The sequence below is a fragment of the Bidens hawaiensis genome, unplaced genomic scaffold (genome assembly GCF_021521415.1).
Source record: "Bidens hawaiensis isolate Kalapana, Puna unplaced genomic scaffold, B.hawaiensis_p1.1 tig00017038_1, whole genome shotgun sequence".
Lineage (NCBI taxonomy): Eukaryota > Viridiplantae > Streptophyta > Magnoliopsida > Asterales > Asteraceae > Bidens > Bidens hawaiensis.
Genome location: NW_027492578.1, coordinates 277930 through 299874, shown reverse-complemented (window position 1 = coordinate 299874; position 21945 = coordinate 277930). Strand labels below are relative to the sequence as shown.

Genomic DNA, 21945 nt, shown 5'->3' with positions numbered 1-21945 from the left:
GGATTGTAGTTCTTCCCGCGGCGCGCAAATGATTGTAGTTCTTCCCGCGGCGCGCTAAGGATTGTAGTTCTTCCCCCGGCGCGCTAAGAATTGTTGTTCTTCCCGCGGCGCGCTAAGGTTAGTAGTTCTTCCCGCAGCGCGCTAAGGTTTGTTCTGTCTGCCTTCGCCCTCGCGCACTCAAGCCTTCTCGCGCTAGACACTTTAGTCTTTTCTCCAGTTTAAGCCAGCCTGTATGCTTTTGAAATATCTTATCTCCTGTGCTATACCTACCAAGGTATGGGCACAGTAGGCCAGATCTGACATCTGTCCGAAAGGTCACTTTCGGCGCAGCTTGCTTACCAACCCTCTTGGTTGTCAGAAAAAGTAACTGACATAATCTTTTAAAATCTTCTTTTGCATGTCTTGAACAGTAACCTGTCAGCCTTCCCCATCCCCTGCAGATGCCACCATATCTTTTGCTTGTAATATCTTTTGCTTTTGATATCTTTTGCTTTGATTTGATAAGATCTTTTTCCCCTTTTTTTAGGGATGTGTTCCCTAGGGTTTTCCTATAAATAAAACTATTTTCTTGGACAATTAACACTGCACTCAAACACTTAAACACTCCCCAAAATCTTTCTCCTTTACTCTCTGCCGAAGATCTTCAGCGACGCCTCCACTCCCCTCTTTGCAATCCGTCTTCTCTTCTTTTCTGCCCAGAAATCTCGGTAATTATATAATTTGTTTAAGTGACTTGTATATATTCAAGACATAAAAACCAATCGTTAAACCAATAACCTCTTATTTATAGGTTAACTTTCGCTTGTTTCAAAGTTGGTTCTTACGTTATCTTTCAACGCATCTTTTACAAGTGAGTAATCTCGTACCTAATCCCCTTTTATTTTTAACGTTTTGGGATGTTCATGTGTTCGTACAACTTGAGTCTTAAACTTGTTTATGAAATTATGTGCGCAAAACCCATGTGTTATGGACGTTTACTAGTGTTGTATATTTGTATGTGTGGATCATTAACCGCTTTGATCGGCCTATTCCGAAGTTTTCATGGATCCATTAGATGAACACGGGAGACCTATCGTTACGATTTTCTTGGTTTCTTTGCACATACACGAATGATTATTTGTTTTTGCTCGATTTGGAGCACGTTATGAACTATGAGCTATGATCTATTTAGGCTTGATCACAATCTGTTTACACACTATGTTGAACACCAGTTATACACATGTTGCGCGCAGTGCTTTGTTATTATCTATTTATATCTATTAATCTTGATTTCTCACCGACACGCAAGTGTTGACGTTTTATTTTAACACATGTTCAGGTTTGCTGTAGCTGCTTTTGGAAACTCGAGGACACGTAGGATGTTTTCTTTTACTTTGGACCTAGTTTAAAATATAACAAGATAAGTTATGTATTTGAATATTATGAGTTATGATATGTGATTTATGTTACTTTATGGCGTGTTCTGCGCGTGCGCAATGAAATGTATTTATTAAATATTGACGTCCAAATAGGGTCACGAGTAATGAAACAATTGGTAGCGCCCCGATGTATAATCCGCCATCGGTCGGGGTGTTAAAGATTGGTATCAGAGCTTCGTGACTTTAGGATTAGGTGGTTAGACGTAACGACCTAGAATACCTAAGAGTCCCTTCTCGCGCATGAGAAAAATCTCATGATTGCGCGCTAATTGTTAATTACTCGATAATTATAAAATATGCTTGCGCATACGCAGCACATGATTTCATGTTTTATCTGCGATCTTTCGATTTTTACTGTTAAATTTCAATTCGTTTCTTTACTTACATATTCGTTTGTTGTTGGGACGTAACATTGAAAATCCGAAAAGTCATGGTGATACATGAATAGTTGATTTTCAATCCCCATTAACTTTATGTTCTGAAATTGAAGATTTGAAAAGTCATGGTGATACATGAATTGTCAACCTCCAATACTTATTTACTCGTATATTTTAAATTGAAGATTTGAAAAGTCATGGTGATACATGAATTGTCAACCTTCAATACTCATTTACTCGTATATTTTAAATTGAAGATTTGAAAAGTCATGGTGATGCATGAATTGTCGATTTTCAATTCGAATTCTTTACCTGTATTAAGTTTGCATTTAAATTCATATTTTACTTCAAAATTTGATAGCATTTAACTCCGCGAAACAAGCTTTACAATGTTATACTTTGCGCTAAAACGATTTCCCATACCAAGATAACAAAAACTAAAACTTTTATAAAATGCCTCCAATATCAGCTCGCCGTCATCAGAGGAGAGAAGCCTCGCGCAGACGTATGCAGCGTCGTTCCCAGGAAATGGCCACCGCAATAGCCCAAGCCTTAAATCAAAATAATACCAACCCCTCCGGATACAATATTAAGTCCTTTAATGCGGGTAACCCTCCGAAATTCACAGGGCTCGAAGGAGCCACCATAATGCTCCAATGGCTCGAGAAGATTGAGAACACCTTCCTCCATACCCATTGCCCTCCAGACCGACGAACCCTATACGCCTCAAGTGTCCTGGAATCAAGGGCGCTTACATGGTGGAACGGAGTAGCTCACGCGCGTGGCGCAGAGGCTGCTTCTAGCATGCTCTGGAAGGAATTTAAGGATCTTTTGACTCGAGAATTCTGCCCTCCCAACGAAGTAAAGCGCCTTGAGGAGGAATTTTGGAACTTGAAACAGTACAGTGGCGAAGCGCGCGAGTACGCTACGCGCTTTCACGAACTAAGTTTGCTTGTCCCGCACCTAGTTACCCCTTCCCGCCGCGCCATCGAAAAGTTTCTTGGGGGCCTCCCCATGGAAATTCAAGATTCTGTATGGGCCAGGAACCCAGTAACCCTCTCTGACGCCATCGAGTTGGCCGCTATGCTCAGCGACAACCATGTCAGGGCAGGAACCCTGTTCCTGCGGGGAGCCGAGAAGACCAAACTCACCAAGACTGTCCCAGAACCAGCAGAAACCAAGCCAGAACCCTCAAACCGTAACAACCTCAAACGCAGGCGCAAACCCAATCATCAAGCCTGCGCGCTTACCAACCCGCTCATTGTCCAGCAACCCGCCTACCAACCTCCAGTATACGCTCCTAACCCACTGTCAACCTACCCAACACCCCCTGTAGTCCATAACTATGCCTTAACCAATACCGCACTCCCTGCCCCGTCAACTAAGAAACCTTACACAGGAAACCAACCCTTTTGCCCAACCTGTAAACTTCATCACCCAACTCAAACCCCGTGTCGACAATGCAACCAATGTGGCCGTATTGGTCACACTGCTGAGTACTGTAGAGTCCTTCCCGCCAACCCAATCGCGCAAACACCACCAACCTACCCGCAAAACCCACAATCAACATACCATAATCCACGACCCAGGTCGTGCTATAACTGCGGTGACCCCAGTCATTTCCGGAACGCGTGCCCGAGACTGCAAGTACAAATTACACAAGCTAATCCGGTTAACCAAATTTCAAACCAAGTGGCGCGCGGACGAGCTTTTAATATAACCGCGCACCAAGCGCAAGCGAATAATGACGTGGTTAATGGTACATTTTTACTTAACGGACAATATGCATCTATACTTTTTGATACTGGCGCCGATAGGAGTTTTATTTCTCGCGCATTTGAACAAAAACTTGCGCGACCGCGAATAAACTTAAACGAAAACTTTACAGTTGAAATGGCTAACGGTGAAACAATTATATTAAACTCCGTGATCAAAGATTGCACGCTTAACCTTAATGAACACGATTTTCTAATTAACCTCATTCCCATGCCTCTTGGAAGTTTTGATGTTATTATTGGTATGGACTGGCTCTCGCAAAATCGCGCCGAAGTAATCTGCGCCAAGAAATTGATTCGCATTCCTCGGGAAAATGGTCAAGATCTTCATATCTACGGCGAGAAACCATCTAACGGCCTTAAACTTATGTCATGCACTGAAGCCCGAAGACTTTTACGAAAGAAATGTGTCGCGTTCTTAGCCCATGTGGTCAAACCCGATGAAGGAAAGAAGAAACTTCATGAAATCCCCATCGTGCGCGACTTTCCTGAAGTCTTTCCCGAAGATCTTTCTGGTTTACCTCCCGCTCGGGAAGTCGAGTTTCGTGTTGATCTTGTCCCTGGTGCATCCCCCGTAGCCAAATCTCCTTATCGACTTGCACCCTCTGAAATGCAAGAATTAGCAAGTCAACTTCAAGAGTTGACCGATAAAGGATTCATTCGCCCTAGCTCTTCGCCGTGGGGCGCTCCGGTTTTGTTCGTTAAAAAGAAAGACGGTTCGTTTCGCATGTGTATCGATTACCGCGAGCTGAACAAGCTCACCATTAAGAACCGGTATCCCTTACCGCGTATTGACGACCTCTTTGACCAACTCCAAGGTGCCTCTTGTTTCTCCAAAATCGATCTCCGTTCTGGCTATCACCAGTTGCGTATCCGCGAAGATGATATTCCCAAAACTGCCTTTCGAACCCGCTACGGTCATTTTGAATTCTTGGTCATGCCCTTCGGTTTAACCAACGCACCCGCTGTCTTCATGGACCTAATGAACCGGGTGTGTAGGCCTTTCTTGGACCAATTCGTGATCGTGTTTATCGATGACGTACTGATATATTCCAAAACCAAGGCCATGCATGAACAACATCTTCTGTTGGTGTTGCAAAAACTTCGAACCGAACAACTCTATGCCAAACTCTCCAAGTGTGAGTTTTGGTCTGATGAAGTACAGTTTCTTGGTCATGTTGTAAACAAGATGGGTATTCATGTCGACCCATCCAAAATTGAAGCAATCAAGCACTGGATTTCACCGACCACTCCTACCGAAATCCGTTCCTTTTTGGGCTTAGCTGGTTACTACCGACGATTCATTTCGAACTTCTCAAAAATCGCCTTGCCTTTAACAGCATTAACGTGCAAAGGCAAACCGTATATTTGGGGCTCGAAGCAAGAAGAAGCCTTTCAAACGCTCAAGCGAAAGTTGTGCGAAGCTCCTGTTCTAACGTTACCAGAGGGTACTGACGACCTTGTCGTTTATTGTGATGCCTCCAACCAAGGTCTCGGTTGTGTACTTATGCAACGAGGCAAGGTTATCGCTTACGCGTCAAGGCAACTCAAAATTCATGAAAAGAATTATACGACTCACGACCTCGAACTTGGTGCAGTTGTATTTGCCTTAAAAATCTGGAGACACTACCTCTATGGTACTAAGTGCATCATTTACACCGACCATAAAAGCCTTCAGCACATTTTTGATCAAAAGGAACTTAACATGAGACAACGCCAATGGAACGAACTCATCAGCGATTACGATTGTGAGATCCGGTATCACCCTGGAAAGGCTAATGTGGTAGCCGATGCGCTCAGCCGTAAACCCAGTCAACTCAACTGTATTTTGCCGCACACGCAGCTTCACTTTGCGCCGATCCAAAGCAATCTTGAATCGCGCATTCGCGACGCGCAGCGCGCATCGATCAGCCAAGGTAACCTACGCGCCGAGTTAGCGTGTGGTGCGGAAGCACATCTAGTCCCTAACCTGAATGGAATTCTCTGTTATCTCAATCGCATCTGGATTCCCAATGATGAGATTCTTCGCACTGACTTACTGAGTGAAGCGCACAAAACTCGGTATTCCATTCATCCTGGCGCTGACAAAATGTACAAAGATTTGCGCCTTACCTTTTGGTGGCCCGGTATGAAAAAGGATACTGCTGTGTTCGTAGCTAAATGCCTAACTTGTTCTAAGGTAAAAGCTGAACATCAACGCCCATCTGGTTTGCTCGAACAACCAGAAATTCCTACGTGGAAATGGGAATGTATAGCAATGGACTTTATCACCAAGTTACCCTTGACCGCAAGCAAACATGATAGCATTTGGGTAATAGTGGATCGACTGACCAAGTCTGCCCACTTTCTGCCCATTCGTGAAACCTACCGTGTTGAACAGCTTGCGCATCTTTATGTCAAAGAAATTGTCTGCCGTCATGGTACTCCCTTGAGCATCATATCCGATCGCGACGGCCGTTTTATATCTCGCTTTTGGAAATCTCTCCAATCTGCGTTAGGAACTCGTTTGGACATGAGTACTGCATATCATCCTCAGACTGACGGACAGTCTGAGCGAACCATCCAAACCCTTGAGGATATGATTCGATCTTGTGTTCTTGATTTTGGAGGTAATTGGGATTCACACCTACCTCTGATCGAGTTCTCTTATAATAACAGCTATCATTCCAGCATCGGTATGGCACCATTTGAAGCACTTTACGGTCGAAAGTGCCGCTCACCGATTTGTTGGAACGAAGTGGGTGAAGTTCAAATCACAGGACCCGAACTAGTTCAAGAGACAACCGATAAAATCGCCAAGGTCCGTGATCATCTGCTGACTGCTAGAAGCCGACAGAAGAGTTACGCAGATCGCAGGCGGAAGCCTCTCGAATTTCTAGTTGGTGATCTTGTTCTCCTCAAAGTGTCGCCCTGGAAGGGTGTTGTCCGCTTTGGGAAGAAAGGTAAGCTTGCACCTCGTTATGTTGGTCCGTCCAAGATTCTCGCGAGAGTGGGAAAAGTTGCCTACAAACTGGACCTGCCGCCCGCGCTCAGCAATGTGCATCCAACGTTTCATGTATCCAATCTCAAGAAATGTTTAGCTGACGAGAACCTCCACATACCACTTGATGAAGTTCAAGTTGATGAGTCTATGCATTTCGTTGAGAAGCCTGTTGAGATTATGGATCGCGAGGTGAAGAAAACCAAGCGCAGTCGCATCCCTATTGTCAAAGTTCGCTGGGAGTCCAAGCGCGGAGCCGAGTTCACTTGGGAAAGGGAAGATCAAATGAAGATCAAGTACCCGCACCTTTTCTCTGCGCATCCTACTTCGAGATAAATTTCGGGACGAAATTTCCTAAAGTAGGGGAGACTGTGACATCTGCCCAATCCGACCCGACCCAGGTACCCGTTTTCGAATCCGTTTTTAAGATTTAAAATTTGAGTATAATCTTTATAATTTTATCATATATTTATATATATTTATATTACTAATAATAATAATGATAATAATAATAATTCCTTTCCGTCCCGCCTCTTTTTCTCTCTTGTCGCCGTCCCGCCTCTGTTTCTCTCTTGTAGCCGTCCCGCCCCTCTGCTTAACCCTTAAGCCTTGAACCCCCCTTTTTCTCTTAACTCTTTGCTTGTCCTTTGGTTCTTCCCGCCTAAGGATGTCTGCGCAGCTCCACGCGCCAGACTCCTTACAAGGAAGCCTGCGTGAAGACCAGCTGTTCCTGCGATACGCGAGACGAACTCTTCCCGCGGCGCGCAAAGGAATGTAGTTCTTCCCACGGCGCGCTAAGGATTTGTAGTTCTTCCCGCGGCGCGCTAAGGATTTGTAGTTCTTCCCGCGGCGCGCAAAGGATTGTAGTTCTTCCCGCGGCGCGCAAAGGATTGTAGTTCTTCCCGCGGCGCGCAAAGGATTGTAGTTCTTCCCGCGGCGCGCTAAGGATTGTAGTTCTTCCCGCGGCGCGCTAAGAATTGTTGTTCTTCCCGCGGCGCGCTAAGGTTTGTAGTTCTTCCCGCAGCGCGCTAAGGTTTGTTCTGTCTGCCTTCGCCCTCGCGCACTCAAGCCTTCTCGCGCTAGACACTTTAGTCTTTTCTCTAGTTTAAGCCAGCCTGTATGCTTTTGAAATATCTTATCTCCTGTGCTATACCTACCAAGGTATGGGCACAGTAGGCCAGATCTGACATCTGTCCGAAAGGTCACTTTCGGCGCAGCTTGCTTACCAACCCTCTTGGTTGTCAGAAAAAGTAACTGACATAATCTTTTAAAATCTTCTTTTGCATGTCTTGAACAGTAACCTGTCAGCCTTCCCCATCCCCTGCAGCTGCCACCATATCTTTTGCTTTTGATATCTTTTGCTTTGATTTGATAAGATCTTTTTCCCCTTTTTTTAGGGATGTGTTCCCTAGGGTTTTCCTATAAATAAAACTATTTTCTTGGACAATTAACACTGCACTCAAACACTTAAACACTCCCCAAAATCTTTCTCCTTTACTCTCTGCCGAAGATCTTCAGCGACGCCTCCACTCCCCTCTTTGCAATCCGTCTTCTCTTCTTTTCTGCCCAGAAATCTCGGTAATTATATAATTTGTTTAAGTGACTTGCATATATTCAAGACATAAAAACCAATCGTTAAACCAATAACCTCTTATTTATAGGTTAACTTTCGCTTGTTTCAAAGTTGGTTCTTACGTTATCTTTCAACGCATCTTTTACAAGTGAGTAATCTCGTACCTAATCCCCTTTTATTTTTAACGTTTTGGGATGTTCATGTGTTCGTACAACTTGAGTCTTAAACTTGTTTATGAAATTATGTGCGCAAAACCCATGTGTTATGGACGTTTACTAGTGTTGTATATTTGTATGTGTGGATCATTAACCGCTTTGATCGGCCTATTCCGAAGTTTTCATGGATCCATTAGATGAACACGGGAGACCTATCGTTACGATTTTCTTGGTTTCTTTGCACATACACGAATGATTATTTGTTTTTGCTCGATTTGGAGCACGTTATGAACTATGAGCTATGATCTATTTAGGCTTGATCACAATCTGTTTACACACTATGTTGAACACCAGTTATACACATGTTGCGCGCAGTGCTTTGTTATTATCTATTTATATCTATTAATCTTGATTTCTCACCGACACGCAAGTGTTGACGTTTTATTTTAACACATGTTCAGGTTTGCTGTAGCTGCTTTTGGAAACTCGAGGACACGTAGGATGTTTTCTTTTACTTTGGACCTAGTTTAAAATATAACAAGACAAGTTATGTATTTGAATATTATGAGTTATGATATGTGATTTATGTTACTTTATGGCGTGTTCTGCGCGTGCGCAATGAAATGTATTTATTAAATATTGACGCCCGAATAGGGTCACGAGTAATGAAACAATTGGTAGCGCCCCGATGTATAATCCGCCATCGGTCGGGGTGTTACAGCAACTTCGTTCACCTTCTCCACCACCGGATGCGGGAAGGCGGCATACTGATTCACTGCTTGGTCATAAACAGCTTCAGTATCCACATCCTACAAAGGGAAGTTGGAAGGCGGGATGCCTTTCTCAACGAACCCTAGACCAAGCAGGAAGCCGGCCTTTTCCCCATCCTCATGAGAAGCGTTGAGGGCTGCGCTCATGGCATCGTCGTATGATGTGTCCGTGAAGACTCGATGCACAACCTACAAAAAAAATATATATATATACAAGTATCAAAACCTTTTCTATTTACAAAGAAAAGCGTGAAGACATTATGAAGCTAAGCTTACCTGAGACAACGCTTCTCGAAGAAGCCATTCCTTGGTAACCAGAGCTCCCTGGAGGGCAGCTTGAGCTTGGTTACGGGCGCATTCGGCTTCACTTTTGTTAAGGTTGGCAAGCAACACTTCTTTAGCCGCAGCCTCTTCAACGCCCTTTAGCTTCCGCTCAGTATGGTCAAGCACCCCCCTCTGGTCCAAGATCTCTTGGAGCTTCTTGGCGTCTTCCATCGCCAAGGCATCATGAGCCTGTTGGAGCGCCTCTAGTTTGGCTTTAAGTTCCTCATTCTCGAGGCGTAAAGGCTCAGCAACAGCTTCAGCCTTGGTGGCCCTCTCAGTTGCGTTCCGTGCAGTTTCCTTAGCCAGCCGAAGCTGTTCGTTAACAGCTTGGGCAGCCTTGGAACGGGCCTCGAGACGAGCCTGAACTTCAACCTCGAGGGCCTTGAAGGCCTTCTCCTTTTCCGCAGCCACTGCGGTAAGCCTCTTGTTCTCCTCCCGGACGGCCCGCGCCTGAGCTACTTCTTGGATGCGAGCTGCTTTTAACTTGTCGTTTTCACGACAAAGCAGCTCGACGCGCGGCTGCATCCGGGCCAGGAGAATCCGCAGCTCATTGGTTAGCCTACCCTCCTGGTAGCTAGCCATTGCTTCCCCCAACGCACCACTGGGAGCTGCGTGACGAGCCCACTCCACACACTCCACAGGCGTGCGAAGGGTTGTTCCTCGGCGGATGTTCCAGCGTGGAACATACACTTCATTGGAATCCGACACTGGAAAAAACAAAAAGCTGTTAGGAAAAGATATATATATAAAAAGGCCAAAAGAACCCTACGCACCTGTAGGGTCGACAACAGGCCGATAGCCGCCAAACCCATCACCTGAACCCAAGGGAAATCCATCCAAGAGGTCAGGCAGATGGGAAGGAGGCAGAGGTTGGCGAGAAGCCCCAAGCATACCTGAAGGGTCGGCCGTAGCTGCCGACGTCGGAGGAGGCATAGAGGCCGCCGCGGTAGAAACCAACGGAGGTGAACTCACCGGAGGTGAACTCACAACCGTGGTCGCCGCTGCGGAAGTACCCGCAGAAATAGTCACCGCTGGCTCAGTGAAAGATTCAGTAAATATGGCACTGACAGCCGGCGATGTCATCACAATTGGAACAGTTGGCTCAACTGGGTGAGCAACTGAACCAACTGAAGCAGGCGCAGCCGCCTGGGTCATCGCCTCAGGTAGGTTGACCAAGCCTACCGTCATGGGTCTGGAGGTGCTCCTCCCCCGCTCCACCCTGGAATGCGATAGCATCCACGCCTGCACAAAGAAGATATAAGTATAATGATGGAAAGCTATGAAGTTAAAAGTAAAGGAAGTTTGTACTTACGGGTTTTCTTGAGCCTAAAAGTGCGAACAGGCGGGGACGAACCAGATGGAGCCGGCCTCTTTACGCCGCTCACCGTCGTCATCCTGGGCTCTCCGGAGGTGACAGTCGTCACAGCCTCCGGAGCAGTGGTCTTATTACCACCAGGGTTCCCCGCCACCTCCTCGCTCTCGGTCTCTGAATCAGACCGAGGCACCGGATCGGCAGTGGAGGCCACCTTCGCCTTCCCCTTCCCGCCGGCAGCCTTCTTTTTCCGCACCAACGGAGGACCATCTGCGGATTCCTCATCAGAACACAAGATTAGAGGAATTCCAGCAGAGGTTTCAGCATTGAGGGGTCGAGGGTTGACTAACGCCTTACCTGGCCGCCTGGCGCTCAGGATCTCGTGGCCTGGCGGGTAGACCTCCACGAACCGATCCGTCGTCTGTTCAAGGATGGGCAACTCGTTCTCATCTAGAGCACGAGTACCCATCCGAGCGGGACTATCAGCCTCCCGCGGATGCAGGAGCGACTGCAAGTCGTTCCCCTCTGAAATAAAAGAAAAACAGTTAGAAGACAAACCTATATAAACAAAGAAGACAGAGCATACCGTAAGGGACAGAGTTCAAACCGTATTCAAGGACGATCGGGATCTTTTGCGCCTCCGCATCCTTCCACACCCGGCTCATCCCGAGCATCACCATCCCGGACTCCGCAAAGCGGTAAACCGGAGATTAGACTCGGGAAATCTTTGAGAACCATTCCGCCTCCTGGTAGTTGGAGGCGTGAAGGCTGGGGAGTGCTTGCCCATTCTTAAACTTCATGGCAAGGGGGATGGCGCGAGCGGAGATATAAAAGAACTCCCGCTTCCATGAACGAAGACTGCGCTCGGTTGCGCAAATCTTCAAACCCTTGATCCGGGTTATCAGAGTATACCACCCCTGGATGCACCTCCAAGAGTAGAAGGTCATCAGGCGGTCGACGAAGGGCTCAACGCCCAGAATCCGGCACACCCACTCGAAGTGGCAAATCTTTGCGATCGCCATCGGGTGTACCTCGGTCAGGTGTACACCGTGCCTCTCCAGAACACGGTACACAAACTTCGTCAAGGGGAACCTAAGATTCCCATAGACAAAGAATGCGGCATATACCCTGATCTTGCCTCTGGGGGCATCATACACCGTCTGATGAGGTTCAGGAAACTCAGGCTCGAAAGACTCGAGCATGAACTTCCTGACGATGTACTGATATAGATCGACAGGCAGAGCACACTGGCACTCGCCAGCAGTACTCTTGTCATCCTTGTCGGACGTGGATGACGGGTTCTCGGCGTACACCCCAGCCTCCTGGGCTGTAGCCTCAAGATCGTGAGCAGAAGACATCTTGCAGGTATGAAAGAAGAGAACGATTTCAAGAGAATGCTCGACTGAAAAGGTGAGTATTCGCCGGAAATCGTTTTGAAGATAAAGAGAAAAGTGAAAGTGTGGATTACAAAGGACCCTCTCCCCCTTTATATACTAATCGCAATCAATGCGATGAATTTAATGCGGAAGAGAGAGAAATCGCAGGTGCAATGAAACTATGACACGTGGCAAAAAGTAAGCTGGCAACAGCTGTTGAAAGGACGCGTGCCATTAATTTCGCGGCCACGCGCCCGAAAAATCGCGCCCACGCGCCTGAAAAAGCGTCTGGAATGACCATGTACTGTCACGTCACCATAACTTCCTGCACGTCCTGACACAGTCAGAAGAAATCGTCGGACGACGTTTCAACAGTTTGGACTGTTCTTATCCTTTCACCAACTCTTCGAATTTCAAAAATTCAAAAAGATTCAAAAGTAAGCGGGAAAATACCCCTTACCTTGGCAACCAAGTAACTGTAAGACAGGTGCGAGTACAGTGTTAAGGCAAAACCCTTCACATACTTAGCACCTGCAGGGAATTGAAGCCAAGAATACCTCGGCGACCAAGTAACTATAAGACGGGTGCGGGTACAGTGTTAAGGCAAAACCCTTCACATACTTAGCACCCGCAGGGAATTGACGCCAAGAATACCTTGGAAGTAAAGTAACCGTAAGACGAGTGCGGGTACAGTGTCAAGGCAAAACCCTTCACATACCTAGCGCTCCGCAGGGAATTGAAACCAAGAAGGATCTTTTGGGCAATGCTTGCGGAAACGGGAATAACATCCCCGCATAGCGGGAACGTCGAGAACTACATTGTTTGAAGCTCCAAGATGGAATTGGTGGTTTTAACATAATTGATCACTATGTTCAAAACTACCAAAACCTCATGGAGAATCCACACAAGTGGGACTCAATGCTCCTGACTTGCGAGGAGGTTACAGACCTACCCGCATCATACCCAAAGATCAAGCAGGAAAGTCGGGAATTTCTGCAAGTGACATAAGGACTTCCGCGGGAAGAATCCCCATGGAAAACCTTAAAACTAAACCCTTTTCCAAAACCCTTTGCTTAAGTCCAAAAGTTCACCTCACTTATTAAACACTCATGAGAAGAACATTGGACTGGGGGGGACTTGAAGAGGTAGGTCCCAGCAGAGCCCAGTTGGACCCACAGGACTCACCTTGAAGAGAGACGTCTGCGCAGAAACCAACTGGATCCGCAGGACCCACCATGCTCAGAGACGTGACGTCCTTACGCGCAGTACGCAAGCTGTTCCCGCAGGAAATGCCTCCCAATGGTGAAGTACTCCGCCTGTTCCCGCAGCTGCGGATACAAGCCATCAGGGAAGGCCACCCGCGCAGCAAGGCTACACGCACAAGGCACTTAGCTCTCAATAATTCAGTAGTCACCTGAAGGAATGAGCAAAGCCGGGAACAATCCCGCACAAAGGCGGGAGGGGGAATACTCCCGCCCAAATGAGCCAGTCCGTACGATACTGGAATATCTTTTGTACTGTACCTGACGAGGTATGGGCAAAAGATCTGACCAGAGATACGACAGCTCATTGACAACAGTATGGCGAGCAGCATGCTCTTGTACTGTATGTCACTATTAGCCGCTGCCTACTCACCAACTCCTGTCATACCACGTGCATAGCCGGCAGTTGGTGGAAAAGGAATAGTACACAGCAGGCCTGGTCACTGTCAGCCGCTGCCTACCCACCAACTACCAGCATGGCACGTGCGTAGGCCACAGTTGGTAGAACAGGAATACTATTCAGCCGGCTATACCTTCTTGGAAACCTACCTTCGGCTATAAAGACCCCAAATGGTATGATCATCTAATCTTATCTTGTATCTTACATCTTATACCTGATATCTGCTCTAGCAATCTCTTAATATACACTTATATTCAAGAGCAATCTAGTCTGATTCTCACGCCGGAGGGTGGTCACAAGGAGGTACCCCCCCCCCCCTTCTCAGTGACGAGCTCACGGTGTCTGTTTTGCAGGTTATCAGAAGAACCATCTTTGCCGGGTCTAACCCCTCGTGGGAAACATCTATTTAACCCCCAGATTATCCGTAATCTGCCCGGGGTCGATTAGTGTTTCTTCAGATTAAATGCGTACAATGGAAACAGAAATGTGTATTGGACCAATTTATATGCATGCATTATTTGATTTAGATTTATAATTATGAAAAATAAATGACTAAAAAATATATTAGAACGTGTCATCACCATCCACAGTGAATCATTCAATGGGTTTTTTAATGTTGAAAGCATTGATTGTTATTTGTGAACATGTGATGTCTACCAAAATTGAATAACCGTGACTATGTTTTAGTGCTTGTTACACGCATACTGGTTTGGTTGGGTCCGCCACGCACCCTATAAATATTTCAAATACGAAAGAGCCATTTGTTTAATTTCTTAACAGCAAAGACCTGACTTGAAGAGTAGATGGTGACCTGACCCACTCATCTAGAAAAAAACCCACAATTGTGAAAACCCTATGGCTCAGTCAGAAACAAGTTACTCGAAGTGAGACTCCAACCCATGGCTTCCATAAGGAAAGTCCTAGGTTACCGTTAATTCAATTGGCTTTTGGTCAGAATATCCATTTATAATTACACTTTTGATTTTAACTGTAAGCTTGCTATACGTTGTCCACAATCGCCCAGGGTGTTTCGCATGCCACATAGGTGCGATAACAAGGGCTACAGCGCGTCGGGGTTTCAAAGTAGGTGGCATGGAGGAGGGGCGTAACGCAATAACGAAAGTGTGTGGGCTAGTAAAAGGGATAAAGAGAAAGAGTTGGGACCATCCATATCCACGAAGTGATCAATTTGGGTCAAAGAAGAAATAAGACGTTTTATGTGATAATTCTTACAGCCTGCTAGTGTACTGGAAAACTAGGAATGAGGCTATCTCCTTAGACTGGCTTGTCTTACTAAGACGGTGATAGAAATTAAGTCATTGAGGGTACATATGAATTAGAAACGGTTCTTAAAAAAAGTCTTCTATGAAAAGACTGATGCAATTTCTAGTTGTAACTCTTGTTTTTGTTGTTTGTTCTCTAGCGTGTTGCTCGTAGTTTCTAATGATAGTTCTCATTCCAAAAAAACTAAACTCACTTTTTATTTAAGTTTTTTAAACTGCCTTTTCTTTTCTAAAGGTTGAAGTGTTGAACCATGGTGAGTTGATTGATCTTATGCTAAACCGTCTTAAACTCATCATATGAGAGGTAGATCTAATTCATTATGTGGTTTGTTCATGTGAATATATGATGTCTCAACTAAACCGCTTCAACATCACAAAGATTAACTTTTATATAAATCAAATACCTTCTCAGGATTGCTAGAAACTGAATTCAAGAAATTTCTTGAATTACTCATCTTCAAATCAACTCGGTTATATCTTCAAGGCTCATTGTACTTTAATGGAGTATATTTAAGGTATCCTTAGTTATGAGAAGACTGAATATACCATTAAGATTGGTCAACAACGTAACATTTTGATGACTTTTTTATTTTATTTATATAATTAAACTGACATGGCAATTAGGCATTAACCTCTTTTATTTTGTTATATCATAATTATCACTACCATTATTTACCATTACTGACTTATTTTCTTTACTTGATTTAGAATCATACTTTGATTTTTATTTTATTTATGATAACTTTCTTTTAAAGACAAAATATATTAGAATTGAAAAAAAAGTGATAACTTTACAAGTTGCAAGAAGCCGAACATACAATATAATAAGAGACCTTTACAATTAAGTTAACAAGCAAACTACAAAGAAAAATTAACGAAATTAAACTTGCATCATTCTTCCCACTCTACTAAATGTGTATATTAGAAGCTCCATTTACATAATATGTTAAACAAAAGAAAATCTAACAAACACACTTACACACATTCACGAGTTAGCGCTTAGAAGTAACAATCTAGACAATTTGGGTAAAGAACTAGCATGGGTAGCCAGTAAAACTAAAAAACAAATAAATAAAACAATCATTCAAGTGACTTAATTAATAATTTAATACTTATTACCCAAGGGCATTCATGACAAAATCACATTTACATTAAGTATTGTTTAGCATATTAATTATCATTTATAAAGCAACCCAATTCCATTTATACAAATCTAATAAAAACTGCATGTTTAATACTTGCTGGCTGCCTGGCTGCATTATCTGTAATTATTTGGTATAAAACATTAAAACGGCTGTATGCACAATTACTGCATCAAATTCATATCTACCAGCCTAAAATGCCATAAAAGCTTCCTCTTAAATAATCACCTATATTTTATAACATTCAGAAACTTTTAAAAAATATAATTCAAATTTAAAGATAGAGACTCAATAAATCATCACCTGCACTGAGGGATGGTAAAGGCTTTGGCCTTTTGGGTGAGAGGTCCAGGGTTCGATTCCTGGCAATGGTGGTATAATGTAAATAGTAGGAGGAAGGCATTAACATTCAAAAAAAAAAAAAAAAAAAAAAAAAAAAACCTGCACTGAGGGGCCCACAAACAACATAGACAGAAGAATAAAATGGCAAATTTGTAATTATAAGGTATACTCATGTCCATATTGGTAATTACAAGTATACTCATCATTTCCACATTCTTAACTAGAAAAAAAAAAAAAACTTTACAAAATCATTTTTCATTTTTTTTTATTTCTCGGTATTTTATATTTGAATATTTCACTAGCAGCTACTTTGAAATTTGAAGAAAGACCAAGGGCAAGGGCAAAACCGTACTTTAAGCCAGTCAACTGTGTTCATCACTCAAATTAACGGTTGGAATTAAATCTCCCAAAATCAGCAAGCTTTCTTGATCGGTTGGCGCAGAATGACTTGGTGTTCGCCAGGTGAGCCTTCACCGGACCTCTGACGTCACCGCCGCCGTCCGCCGCCGTCATCCCATTCACACTCCAATTCCGGCAAGGACTCGCTCTCACCAACGGACTCAAACAGAAATTCAATCCAGACACATTCTTCACAAGTCCACCACCGCCGCCGCCGCTGCCGCCGCGCCTCGCCGGAGTCCTCCACGGCGTCTGTTTCCGCGACTCGCACGTCTCGTAACCGCTAGATCCGTCGTAAAACTCGTCCTCTACGCCGCCGTAATCGGAGTATCTCACCGGCGACATGCCTCGGTCGGAACAGTACTGCTTCCGCCGGCCGCCGCAGCCGGACCGTAACCTAAACGGCGATGACATTGCTAACGTGGCACTCTCACCACCTGTAACCGAAACCCTAGGATCCGAAACCGAACCCGATCCAATCTCCTTTTGCTTCTTAGATCTAAACAACTTCGATAACAAAGAGAATCGAAACAAATTATTCTTCTTCTTCTTATTATTATTAATATTATTCATGTGCAGATTATAATCTCCGGCGGCCGGCGCAAGCTGCGGCGTGCTAAAGAATCTCCGATCCGGAAGAATATTCCGATTCCGATTGGCATCAGTGGCGGTTTGATTATCGGTCCTCCGGCGAGTGATGTAAGGTGAAACCGAGCGAGGAAACACCGGATTAATATTAATGTCTTCTAGGGTTAGGGTTTGAGCTTGTTCATGAGCCGCCACGAGATAAAATAAGCGTTCACGGAGACACGAGGCGCATACGCCGACGATGCTGCTGAGATCTGTGTGGTGCTTCTTACACCTCATTGTTTGAATTTGCAAGTGGTTTTGATCATTTGAAAGTGAGGCTGAGGTTGAAGAAGAAGATGATATAAATAAATTAAATAGTATTAAATTCTTTCATTATGATATGTTGCAGTGTGTGTATATATAATAACTTGTGGGATGGTGGAGACTGGTGAGAGTAATTTATTATCCTGCACCAACTTTTTCTTCAACAAAATAGAACATTGACTTCTATGCTTCTTTTACTTTCTATTCTATTTATTAATAATTATTTTGTACTTCTATTTTGTAATCTTGTAAAAACCACAATATTCTAATAATATTATAATTATAATATTATATGTTGTAATTTTATAATTTGTAGAACAATTTTTTTTTCTAAAATGCCTTTAAGCCATTTCTTACCATTTTATTGATAAAAATATTTGTCTAGTTTTTTTAGTTTTGTAATCTACTATGGTTTAAAATTTAAAAAATACAGTATTAAAAAAAATGTTTTGATTGATTCATAAGACCTGTAACATGTTGTGTTTGATCAAATCTATGTGATCTTGTAAAGTCGTAAATGTGACGATATGTTTTAATGAGGATCTAATTTGTCGTTATTCGACATGTGTAATTATAGATTCACATGCTTTCAGTTAAGTGCCGAATAAATTTTGTGCATTCACGTTTTAACACGTGTAGGGAAAATCTTTGCTCAGATAGGGCTGACGTAAATCTATATGTTTTTGTTTTAACAAGTGTAGTGAGGAGATTGATTCGTCTGAACGGATTTTAAGTCGTCTAATAGATGCACGTCAATTGTAACTGTATTTCTAACAACATAGAATATAGAATTTCGTTCTTTTACTTTTTAATATTTTTAAGAATTTTGTACTCCCTTTCTTGTTAGTATTAAAAAAAATAATTTGATTGGATTCATAAGACCCGCAACATGTTGTGTTGGATCAAATCTACGTGATCTTGTAAAGTCGTAAACGTGACGATGTGCTTTAATGAGGATTTAATTTGTCGTTATTTGGCATGTATAATTATGGATTTGCATGCTTTTAGTTAAGCGCCGAATAAATTTTGTGCATTCACGTTTTACACGTGTAGTTAAATTCTTGGCTTGTATAGGGTTGACGTAAATCTATATGTTTACGTTTTAACACGTGTAGTGAGGAGATTGATTCGTTTGATCGGATTTTAAGTCGTCTAACAGATGCACGTCAATTGTAACTGTATTTCTAACAACGTGGAATACAGAATTTCGTTCTTTTTACTTTTTAATATCTTTAAGAATTTTGTACTCCCTTTCTTGTTAGTATTAAAAAAATAATTTGATTGGATTCATAAGACCTGCAACATATTGTGTTGGATCAAATCTACGTGATCTTGTAAAGTCGTAAGCGTGACGATGTGTTTTAATGAGGATTTAATTTGTCGTTATTTGACATGTGTAATTATGGTTCCGCATGCTTTCAATTAAGCGCCGAATAAATTTTGTGCATTCATGTTTTAACACGTGTAGTGAAAAGCTTGGCTCGTATAGGGTTGACGTAAATCTATATATTTTCGTTTCAACATGTGCAGTGAGAAGATTGATTCGTCTGAACTGATTTTAAGTCGTCTAACAGATACACGTCAGTTGTAACTGTATTTCTAACAAATTAGAATATTGAGTCACGTTTTTCTTTTACTTTCTAGTATTAAGAATTTTGCCCTCCCTTTCTTGTTAGTTTGTTAAATCCACAACTACTATAGTATCAGAGGTACTGTAATTTTATAATTTATAGTTTACTTTTTTTAAACACCACTTTCAATATTTTCTTACCATTTTATTGATAGAAAATACTTAGTCATTTTTATTTGTCATCATAGTCTTAAGAAAATAGTGTTAAAAAGGTAATTTGATCTGATTCATAAGACCTTGTAACATGTTCTTTTCGGATCAAATCTACGTGATCTTGTAAAGTTATAACCATGACGATGCGTTTAAAGAGGATTCGATTTGTCGTTATTCCAATTTCGTAGTTATAGTTTCACATGCTTCCAGTTACGCGCCGAATACTTTTTGTACAATCATGTTTTAGCATATGTACTGAACGGCTTGGCTCGTATAGAGTTGATACAAATCTATCTTTTTTCTTTTTAACATGTGTAGTGGGAAGATTGATTCATCTGAATAAATTTTAAGTGGTCTGAAAGATGCACGTTAGTTGTAACTATGTTTCTAACAAAATAGAACATGGACTTCCGTCCTTATCCTACTTTCTAATATATTTAATAGTTTTGTACTTCTGATTTGTAATTTTGTTAAATTCACAACACACTAATGTAATATAGATGTATCCTAACTTTACAATTTTTATAAAACTTTTTTTGAATTAACCATTTCCCCCTTTTCTTAACATTTTATTAATAAAAATATTTATTTTTTCATTATCTGTCATATATTATGGTCATTAAAAAAGAGTTAAAAAGGAATCTGATCGAGGTCAGACCTTGCAACATGTTGGGATTGGATCAAATCTATGTGATCTTGTAAAGCCGTAAACGTAACGATGCGATTAATGAGGATCTAATTTGTCATTATTCCATATATAAGTAATTATATAGATTTGCATACCTCTAGTTAAACGCCGAATAACTTTCGTATAATCATATTTTAGCACGTGCGGTAAAAAACTTGGCTCATGTAAGATTGGGATAAGAATATCTGTTTACTTGTTAACACGTGTAGTGAGAAGGCCGATTCGTCTAAACAAATTTTAAGTCGCCCGACAGATATATACCTGTTTTAACCTTGTTTCTAATAAAACAGAATGTTTCCTTTTACTCTAATATATTTTGGATGCATTGTTATTTATAATAAATTTTTTAAAGTAACACTTTCAAAACTTTCGTACCATTTTAATGTAAAAAATGCAGGCTGACCCGTAAGTCAGTGAAACTAAGCAAATAAGTAAAGGCTTTAGCCCTATACTTACTTAAGGTCTTCAAATTAAAACAAATAAAAAAAAATCAGACATTAGATATAGATATATTTTAATGGGCTAAGTAAAATAAAAAAAAAATATGTATCGATTTTGTGTTAAACTTGAGTGTTGTTAAACTATAGGTTATGAGTTCAAGACTAGTTATATGTACTTTTCTTTTGTTTTTATTCACAATTGTTATGAAATGACCATAAAATCTTAGGGGGTGTTTGGGATTTCTTATTTTTAACTCCTCATAACTTATGACTTATGATAAGTTAAAAAAAAGTGTTTGGATTTCCTTATTATGTGAGAGGAAATGTTGATAAGTTACACATTTGTAACTTATGACTTCTCCTTATAAGTTATAAGGAGGTGAAAATAAGGAATCCCAAACAACCCCTTATATTGATTTAGGTCTCTAAAATCATTGAACCGATCCTATAAAAATGTGTATAGCTTTTTATTTATTTGTCATCTAGTATAGCCTCAAAAAACAGCTTCTAAAATGATCGAATCCAAAAGAGCCTGCAACATGCTATGATTGAATCAAACCGGCCTACATTATCTCGTGAAGTCGTAAACATGATGATGTGTTTTAATGAGGGCTCGATTTGTTGTTATTCCAAATATATAGTTACAAATTCACATACTTCTAGTTAAGCGCCAAATAAATTTTGTACATTCACGTTTTAACACGTGTAATGAAAAGCTTGGTTCGTATGCGGCTGACATAAATCTAGTTGTTTGCATCATAACATGTGTAGTGAGAGGATTGATTCGCCTAATCAGATTTTAAACCGTCTGACGGATGCAAGTCGGTTGTAACCGTTACCTTATTAATATTATATATACGTGTACTTTAAGTCTTATCACAAAATAGGATTGTGTGTCTTTATCTGATATTATCATATTAGGATATGAAAACTGGCTTAAACTCGTACAAAATGTACATTTTAAGAAGTTTAAAATGAAATAATGTAAGTATTTGAATTAAAATGTGTTAAAATACTTTATCAAACAAGAGGTACCAAAAACAATTGATTAGTTGTGAGAAAATGATGGACTAACCTGCTGGCAAAACATTAAATTCACATCCTTTGTTATAAAGGATTTTGATGTAATAAATAGTTCTGATAAAGAATTCAGTCATCTTCACTCTCTTTGACTCCTCTTTATTTTCTACCTTTATTTCCTTTTCAATCACCAATATGTAGATTTTTATTTACTTGTTTTAGCTTACTAATT

General features: G+C 41.9%; 1 protein-coding gene across 1 annotated transcript; it reads right to left on the bottom strand.

Moving 5' to 3' along the window:
- Nucleotides 1–16873: 16873 nt before the first annotated feature.
- Nucleotides 16874–17755, bottom strand: LOC143552803 (uncharacterized). Its single transcript, XM_077042938.1, has one exon. The coding sequence runs from the start codon at nucleotides 17753–17755 to the stop codon at nucleotides 16874–16876; it is 882 nt and encodes a 293-aa protein (XP_076899053.1).
- Nucleotides 17756–21945: the final 4190 nt, after the last annotated feature.